Here is a 9,440-nt window from a genome sequence, read left to right as displayed (position 1 = left end):
ATATGCGGCTCCTATCGGGTACGTCGACATGTCGGGCGGCCTTGCTGGATTAGTTTTACCTTTGACGAGATATCTTGTGCATCGGGATTCCGGTGATGCTTTGGGTAATCTCAGAGTTGAGGTTTTCCACTAGGGAATCCGACGAGATCGCGAGCTTCGTGATTGAGGATTTCTATGCGGCTTGTGGTAATTTGTGATGGACTAGTTGGAGCACCCCTGCAGGGTTAAATCTTTCGGAAAGCCGTGCCCGCGGTTATGTGGCAACGTGGAAACTTTGTTTAACACTGGTTCTAGATAACTTGAAGTTAACTTAATTAAAACATGCCAACTGTGTGCGTAACCGTGACTGTCTCCTTCGTGAGTTCCTTCTCCGATCGAGGACACGGTGGGGTTATGTCTGACGTAGGTAGGTGTTCAGGATCATTCATTTGATCATCCGTAGTTCACGTCCGCTGTGCGTAGATCTTCCCCCTCTTATTCTTGTACTCGTAAGTTTAGCCACCAAATAAATGCTTAGCCGCTCCTGCAACCTCACCACTTAACCAAATCTCACCCATTAAGCTTTGCTAGTCTTGATACCTCTGGAAATGAGATTGCTGAGTCCCCTGTGGCTCACATATTACTACAACACCAGTTGCAGGTACAGGTAAAGGTTACTCGACGTGAGCGCGTTGATTGTTCGTTTGGAGTTGCTTCTTCTTCTTCTTCATCATCGATCTAGGATGGGTTCCAGGCCGGCAGCCTGGGATTGCAAGGGTGGACGTCGTTCTTATTTTTCTCGTTTGTTTTCGTCCGTAGTCGGACCCTGCTCTTACTCTTGATGATTATGTAATGTACTGATGTGACTCTGATGTAGCTTGTGGCGAGTGTAAGCCAATTCCATATATCTCTTCTTTTCAGTACATGCACTTGTAACGATATCCATTCTTGCGACATGACGAGATGCGCTTCTATCCCTGACGAGGCCCTCGTGCCAAATTGAGGATAGGGTCGCATCTTGGGCGTGACATTAACCTAATTGTCATCAACCACCAAAAAGGGGGAGATTGTAAGTGCATCTAGTGCCCCTTAGTGATTTTGGTGGTTTGAAGACTTATAGGTTAAGTATCTAATATGTTCTTGAGTGTACACAAGATCTATAAGTCGCCGAGGAGTTTGAAATATTCAATGACGATCAAACCCTAAAAATGTATATCTTCGGTTGAAGAAATTGGTCTGAAGCTGAAGAATTGAATCGCGAAGAATTTGCGATGAAATTGATATTCCTCATGAAGATATTGAAATTGAGGAATTCGGTGTGTCCTGAAGAAAATCAATCTGAAGACTTTGAAGCATGAAGATTTATCCTTTATGTTTTATTTTCTTCACACTTGAGTAATAGGAACACCATACTGTTAAAGGGGGTCGAGGTAACACATTGGAATGAATTTCCTCATGATGCTCAACCCAAGCCTAATCCTACCAAGAGCCTCAAGTGAGGAATATGAGAGACATGAGGACTCTCACAGTTGAGGGTCCCGACCATTATCGATAGTCACGCCACATCATTGGTCTTATCCACACCAACGGTCATATTATTTAAGGGCATTAATGTCAAATCATGTTGGGATGCTCCCAGGCTATAAATAGCGGCCCCCCACAACCATTAGCTGGTTGGCTGCTCCGTTAGAAACTGACACTTGTCATAAGAGCAACCCAAATTCCTCAGAGTCTTCGAGAGTAATTCATCAGTGAGGAAATACCCCAAACACCAAACCACAAACCGAAAACCAAGTGATTGAGCATCACTGAAGAAGTTGTTCCTGTGTGGGACTGAAGCCTTTTACCTTTGAGGGCTGTGCATCCTCCAAACGGTTAGGCGTCATGGTCTAGAGCAATCCAGCAGTCAATTGTGGATCACCAGGTGACCAAGTTTGTGAGGGTTTGGAAGTCTGCCCTGAAGACTTACCACGAGTGTTGGGCGAGGACTGTGTGTTCTTAGCCCAAGGAGAATACGGTAGGGACTGTGTGTCCCGGGACTGTGTGTCTTTTGGTTTTAATACCAAGCCGCTCCAAACCAAATGTACAACTGTCACAACAGTTGGAACTGGGTCATCAACCACTGTCTTCACTGTGAAACGGGTTCTATTTCTTCAACTCTTTATATTCCTCAGATTGCGTGTTGATGATTTTCACTCTCACTGTTTGAAGAATTTGTTGAAGACTTTCTGTGAAATTCCTCAACCCCAAATTCTTCACGCAAGTTAATCCTCATCTTTTTTCTGCGTGCCTGCATACTGTGCAAACTGTTTTCATATTCTTCATCATGAAAAACTGCTGTAGTGAAACTCTGCACTCCTGATCCTTTACTGTTTCCGTTGTAAGTTAGTCATCAGTGAGGAATTTTCTCAGTGATGAAATTCTAAAAATCTCCTATTCATCCCCCTCTAGTCGATATAACACACTTTCAATCATCAAGGTGGCCAGGGAGGAATCACCCTCGATGGACCATGCTTGATGGGTTGTTTGCTTGGTTGTTGTGCAGACAAAAACGGATCCTCGATCGGGAAGTAGTCAATCACCGGATCATCATCGATCTCGGGGTCCATCGAAAAAGAAGTAACGTAGGGGAAACACAATAAATAATACAATAATCAAATGCATCAAAAAGCATAACATGGCTATATGCACTGCTAGGCATGAGCTAACGTACTACTACACGTCATAGACGGATCGGGAAAATATCTGACAATATTTTCCGGGTCTCTGGCTACTACCAGACATGTGAAAACGATGCAATAGTTCCATGTTCGGTATGCTAGGGACGCATGAAAGACGAACGCACATTGTATCCGGGTTCGCCTCGTTTTTTTATCAACTTTCATGTACAAAATATTTTCATCCGGATTATGAATTATTTTATATTATTTTTTAAAGTTTTATTAATTATTTAGGAATTAAACATATTTAATTAAATTCAATAATAACATCAACATGATGTCATGCTGATGTTAGCAGTCAATTGTGGGGTTTGACTCGTCAAATGTGACTAGTGGGCCCCACGTGTCATGGACACGTTTTAATTAAGTTTTGTTCTAATTTAAAAAGATTAACTAGGTGAGTGGGACCCACATGTCATACACCAATTAAACTAAATTAATTAACAGGTTTAATTAAATAATTTTAATTAGTTTTAATTGGGTTGGGCCCACATGTCATGGGCTATTAAGTTAGCAGCATATTAATTAAGCTAATTAAACTTAATTACAGTAATTAAATAATGAATTAAATGATTTATTTATTTAAACACATTCCTTTTTTTCGTTTAGGGGGCGTGGGCCCCCTCTGTCATAGGGTCAAGGGGGTTAAGTCCCATTAACCAAAATGCACGGGGGGCTTGGGGCCAAGGACGAAGAGGAGTCGGAGGTGGAAGCCGACAGGGCCAGCGGGGCGGCGTTGCCACGACCAACGAGGAGCGGCAGCAGGAGGCAGGCGCGATGCTCGCCCGAGCCGGGGCACGGTCGGGGGCGCGTCACCAGCGGGACGAGCGAGCAGCGGTGGGCGGGGGTGGAGTGTGAGGCAGGGCGCGGCGTGCGGGGGCTACGGGCGAGGCGCGAGCGGGGCCGCGAGCGCGGTGAGCAGCGACCGTGGTGGGGCGCACTCGCGTGACGGCCATGTGAAGGGGCGACACAGGGCGGTGCGGGAGGGCTGGTCCGATCGGAGGGGGAGGAAGAGGGGAAGGAGAGCTCGGGGCTCACCATCGTTGCAGGGGGAAGCGACTCGGGAAGGCATGGTGGAGCCAGCGGGGTAGAGGTGCGGCCGACGGCGCGGTGGAGGCAGCGTGGCGCCGGCCGGTGCTAGAGCGGGGCGACACTGGAAAGGAAGGGATGAGGAGGAGGACGACGAGGTGGCAAACGGTGGCCGGTGGGTGCCGGCGAGGTCGCGAGTACGACGCAGGGTCGGGGCGAGCAAGGGTGAGGGAGTGAGAGGGCGCCGCCGCCGGTTTGGGGTGGGAAATGGGGAATGAAGAGGGGAAAGAACCTAGTGTTGGGGTTAAGTCTCACTAACCAAAATGCAGGGAGTGGGGCGGGGGAGAGGCTGGGGTAAGTGGGCCGGCCCAATGGCGGGGGGGGGGGGGGGAGGGGCTAGGGGCTTTTCTTTTTCTTTCTTCATTTTTTCCTTTTCTCTTTTATTTAATTTTAGCATCTTAAATACTTTTATAAAAAAATATAGGCTTGCCCCATAATTCTTAATGTATCTCTATACAGGGACACAATTGGTTTTGAAGGTTTTTAGAAATTATTAAAATATGATAAAAATGCAACAAGCCATTTAGTAATTGTTTTGTCGCTAGTTTTATTTAGTTTGGGGTGCCGAATTAGTCTATAAAATATTGGTTTCACATTGACAACTAATTAGGAAATACTTTAAACCCAAGCATGAATTTTATTTTATAATTTGAAGAAACAATTTATTTGACTTTATTTTAAATTTGAATTTAGTTTTTGATTTTTTTTATCAAGGCAATTTGACTTAGTTAATCTTAATGATGTGGCATAATTAACGTATGATTACTATAGGCTAACCACATTGGTTTCTCTAGCTTAAATCGGGAATGTCACACCGAGCCTCCTCACGCCGTTTTTTCCATCGATGCACCTCCACGCAGCGTTAGGCTAGAGATGCTCTCATCACGGACGGACGCGTATCGGTATTCCAGACTCAAGGCCAGCACAGCCCTTGAATAGCCTGCCCGTTTTTTTTTCTTTCTTTTACTCTCATCCAGAACCCAAGAGCCGGCGCACTCGGTCCCCTCCGGAAGGTCGAGAAACCTGCTAGGGATGGCACGCGCCGCTGCCGCTAACCTGCGTGGCCTGGTCGGCATTGCAGCGGCGGGCCGGCGGCGGGTGACCGCCTCCGTCGCGACACCCCGCGGGTCGCCCGGCGGGCGCGGATTCCGGGCAGTGGCGTCAGGCTCCGGTGGCAGGACAACTCCTGAATCCCCCTCTTCGTCCTCGCCGGCTCTACCACAGCTGCAGCCGCGGCGCGGCTTGGCAACGAGACGAGCGGTGCTGCGTAACTTGATTAGCGGCGGCTTAGAGAGGTAATTTCAAGGTCCAATGACCACCTCACCTGGTGATGGGCTTAATGCCAGTGTCCGCTATTGGCGCGTTCGTGGAAATCCATGGATGCTGGCCATATCTAGATGCTTACCGGCGAGCCTTCAATCTGGATTTGTGCCACCGCCGCGCCAAGAGCTCCATTGACAGATACCAGTTGGATAAAATGCTAGGGAATGTGGCAATACTATATCTATTCTGAAGTGTGATAGAAAATAAGACGCGATTCAATTGTGCTTCATTAGCTTCTGAAACATCTCAGATAGTTACTTTTGTACAATCCTAGCAGTATGGGTACTGTATTTCATTGTGAATACTTCTAAAAAATAATTACACTATGATTAATTTTATCTTCTAACCATTCGACATCTAGTTAGCTTGTAGGTGTAATTCCTTTCACTTCACGTGCTCATGATTCTGGTTGACATACTATTTGGATTGATGTAATATAAACAATTTGTTGCCAGTGAGGATGGTAAGCTGAGCTGTGGATATTCAAGTTTTAAGGGGAGGAGGCCTACTATGGAGGATCGCTACGACGTAAAGTTCGCTAAAATGAAGGGACAGTCAATTAGCCTTTTTGGTGTATTTGATGGTATTATCTTAAAACTTGCCTTCATTAGTCTGTGATTCATTGACTACCATGTTTATGCTTTTAAATATAAATATTTGGTACACTAGGTCATGCGGGAGCACTTGCTGCTGAATATCTAAAGGAACATCTGCTTGACAACCTTATCGAGCATCCTCAGTTCCTGAAAAACACAAAGCTTGCTCTGAGTAATGTGTTTTTTCTTCTGTTTACCATACCTTCTTGCGTAGTAAGGCCCTTCCCAGTGCCGCGTCATACTTATCATATCAATGTTGATTACTTTTGCAAAAACAGAGACGACCTTCCTGAAAACTGATGCTGATTTCTTAGAGTCGGTAACCACTCCTTATAGGGAGGATGGTTCGACTGCTTTGGCTGCTGTTCTGGTTGGTGACCAAATCTATGTAGCAAATGTTGGCGATTCACGTGCTATCGCTTTAAAAGGTGGCAAAGGTAATATTCTTCTTATCGTATTTTTTGTTAGTGAAGATGTTTTTACTGATATCCAATTAACTAACAGCTGCCAAGCTTACTCTACACTGAAATACTCTGCCATCCAGTGGCTACCATATCCTTGTGGTGTAGTTAATAGTACACTTAAACTCGCTTAAATAATATTTGCTAGGGGTTTGGCATATGTCTTCTTGAGTCCCAGTTATCAAAGGAGTGCTTTTCATTTATTTATTTTATTGTGTTAAGGAAAGAATACTGTGGCCTACTAATACTAAATTCAGTTATTAATTGTTCACCTCATATTTTTTGATTCATAGCGTGCATACTTTGTTATATTGCTATATTGCTCTACAAATTGTGAACACTAATTGTTTTCTGGTTCCTTTTTTACCCGTGAATTATTTAAGAACACATGTTTGTCCCTGTTTTTGTAGCTATCCCACTCTCAGATGACCATAAACCACACATGTTTGTCCCTGTTTTTGTAGCTATCCCACTCTCAGATGACCATAAACCTAACTTAAAGAATGAGCGAACGAGAATTGAGAATGCTGGAGGTGGTGTTAGTTATGATGGTAAGACTTCTTTTTTCCTTACAATGCTCTTCTGATATGGCTAGCTTCAACTTAATTGGATGTGGAAGCTAGCAAAAATCGAGGTTATTAGCTGAGTTCATCTAATATTCTTGAGGCATCAATGGGGGAACTATAAGCCCACCTGAACTTTTTTCCTTATTCGAATACAAAGTTTTTAAATGAGGAGATTGCACAACTGATTGCGTACATGTCTAACACCACATGTTTCTCCTATTATTCTTTTAGTTGAAGGTTCTTTACAAATACTGTATCATTTTTGTTTCTTTTTCTGTTTTCATATGAGCTCTTCTGCAGGTTTTACTTGGAGGGTTGATGGAATTCTGGCAATGTCCCGTGCATTTGGCAACCGTTCATTGAAGAATTATGTGATAGCAGAGCCTGACATTCAGGTATCTAATTTATGTTTAGTTCCGTGTTAACTCCCAGTCCCTGAAACTCCAGTTAGTTTAGTACTTAGTGTTATCGAGGAAGGGACCGGTTTCCTCGTCCTATTTTTGTTTTTGTAGACCCAAATATGCATTTCCATGCACATGAGGAATAATGAATTCCCACTTTACGAACCATCAATCTGAGTACAAATGACAAATACCCACTTTACAGACTATCAACCTAAATTCAAATGGATTTCCTGGAGTCCTTCACAAACTGCAAGTTCATTCCGTCTAATAAAATACAGTCATTTACTGATTGATCATGTTGAGAAGATATTGGGAGCCCTGTTCTAATAGTAATAGATGATATTGCTTTGATTAGATAACAGGGCATGTTCAAAATCCTTTTTTGGGTGTAAGTACCATAATGGGTTCCTTGTCAGTCCTTCAGGATTTTGCTATTCCTGTAGTTGTTTGTCTTGACTCTGGAGAGGAATGTCAATCTGTACATATGCAGATTGCCTGGGAATAAGGATTATTGACATTGACAGAATATTCTGTGTATATCTGGTAACAGTAAAGTCACAACAATGTTAGTCATATTATACAGTTCATTTCAGAAGGTTAATTTATGAAACGGGGCAAAGGGCCACAAGCAGTTAACACCACTTCACTGGAAAGTGGAATGGTTTGTTCTGAAGTTTATTTAGATTCTGGTACTTATGGATGCAGGATTTTTTAATATTCTACTGTTAACGCAACTTCACTTAAGGTCTTGCTGTTGGAAAAGTATGTTAAGTGACACTTGCTGAATCTTTTGTACTGTTCTACTGTAAAATGCAGGAAACGCAGGTCAGCAGTGATTTGGAATACCTGGTTCTCGCTACAGATGGGCTTTGGGATGTTGTGCAAAATGAGGTGCCTATTTTAAGTTTGTAACACATAATATGGTGGCATGCCATGTGTTTGCTGATAGTACAAACCGTTGCCTCTGTAAAGGTTTAGTAGAACCTTGTTTAGTTTTTTTTTTGGGTGCCAATGCATAAACTCAAATGCTCGTGGTTGGCCCATATGGCTTTAGAGATCTAGCTGCATGTTGGCACATTCGATATGGTGAACATGGTTTTTCATATTACTTGTGCGTTTCATTTGGTCTACTGCTAATCATATTCTGTGTTTTTTTTTTACAAACAAGGATGTCATTTCACTTATGAGAGCAACGGACGAGCCTGAGGCGGCGGCGGTGAAGCTGACGGAAATGGCCCACTCTCGGCACAGCTCAGACAACATCACATGCATTGTGGTGCGATTTCACCACTGAACATTGTAGGATCTGTGACGGGGATTGATGGCAGTGAAATTTTGTCACTTGAGATATCCTGAAAGAATGTATTCCTCTGATCTATGGCTGGTATAAGGCTTCAACAACGGTCAAAGGAACTGGCCGATTGGTTGGATCTTTTTGTAGGGAATTTTTGCATCTGGTCATCATTAGTGTAATTGTATCAGATCGGTTAGGAGCCGTGTCCACAAAATCTGGAGGAAACCTCAAACGTGGGACATGATGTTAGAGCATCTACAGCCGTGATAGGCTTATTCGGCCCCTCAAACGCCTGGGCGGGTCATTGACTAGGCATGCCTCATATTTGTCTCTACATGTTTGTGTATTTCATATCGGACACCCTATATCTATACCATACATACAACATTGAGCTACTCTAGGTGATCAAATATTGGATAATAAAATCAGATGTAAATGAACACAAGATCGATTGCAATTGGAGGTCAAACATCACCCAAAAGATCATCTTAAGTTCATCGGTGTCACATCCCTGGTTTCATTTTGCTTTGTGCTTAGCTAGTGTGTGCATCATGTTTAATTTTTGCTAAAATTAAAATGGGGATTAAGAAAACCCTAGCACCTCACCCTAAATAAAACAACTCAAATGGTGTGATTTTCAATGAACCCAAAATGGCTTCAAAAATGTTCATCTTATCTGATAAATGTTGGCAAAAATATTTAAGGGATGCATTTTATTTTACAACCATTTTTGGCATTTTCAATAATTCACAGAAGCCACTGAAATGGTCAAAATAAATAACTATAACTATTCTAATCATTTCAAAAATGTTGAAATATTTTGTGGAGTTTGGAAATATTTCAAATACGACCCATAATTAATTTTAGAGGGTTTAGATTTTGAGCCCAAACAAATTTGAACAAATGCCAGAATTGCAAAGCTGAAACAAAAATAGAACAAAAGGGGGAAAATTCTTACCTCGTGCTGGCCCAGCCCATCTGGCCTCCTCCCGTGTCGTCTTCTACCTA

General features: G+C 43.1%; 1 protein-coding gene across 2 annotated transcripts; it reads left to right on the top strand.

The window, feature by feature from the left end:
• Positions 1-4,726: 4,726 nt before the first annotated feature.
• Positions 4,727-8,766, top strand: LOC123410415 (probable protein phosphatase 2C 56). 2 transcript variants are annotated; one of them, XM_045103356.1, is made up of 8 exons: positions 4,727-5,083; positions 5,567-5,694; positions 5,781-5,879; positions 5,986-6,144; positions 6,633-6,719; positions 7,035-7,129; positions 7,955-8,029; positions 8,307-8,766. In XM_045103356.1, the coding sequence occupies exons 1-8, from the start codon at positions 4,821-4,823 to the stop codon at positions 8,430-8,432; spliced, it is 1,032 nt and encodes a 343-aa protein (XP_044959291.1). In that variant the 5' UTR covers positions 4,727-4,820; the 3' UTR covers positions 8,433-8,766. The 2 variants fall into 2 exon arrangements, with proteins under 2 accessions (XP_044959291.1, XP_044959290.1); XM_045103355.1 differs by having other exon boundaries at positions 6,579-6,719.
• The last annotated feature ends 674 nt before the right edge of the window (positions 8,767-9,440 follow it).

This window comes from Hordeum vulgare, chromosome 7H (genome assembly GCF_904849725.1).
Source record: "Hordeum vulgare subsp. vulgare chromosome 7H, MorexV3_pseudomolecules_assembly, whole genome shotgun sequence".
Classification (NCBI taxonomy): domain Eukaryota; kingdom Viridiplantae; phylum Streptophyta; class Magnoliopsida; order Poales; family Poaceae; genus Hordeum; species Hordeum vulgare.
This window is presented reverse-complemented; position numbering and strand designations above follow the sequence as displayed.

Excerpts from the sequence above, each read along its gene's own strand:
- LOC123410415 (XM_045103355.1), top strand. The coding sequence starts at position 4,821 with ATGGCACGCGCCGCTGCCGCTAACCTGCGTGGCCTGGTCGGCATTGCA. Across the intron at positions 5,084-5,566 it reads ATTAGCGGCGGCTTAGAGAG|TGAGGATGGTAAGCTGAGCT; the intron begins GTAATTTCAAGG and ends ATTTGTTGCCAG. Across the intron at positions 6,720-7,034 it reads AGGTGGTGTTAGTTATGATG|GTTTTACTTGGAGGGTTGAT; the intron begins GTAAGACTTCTT and ends GCTCTTCTGCAG.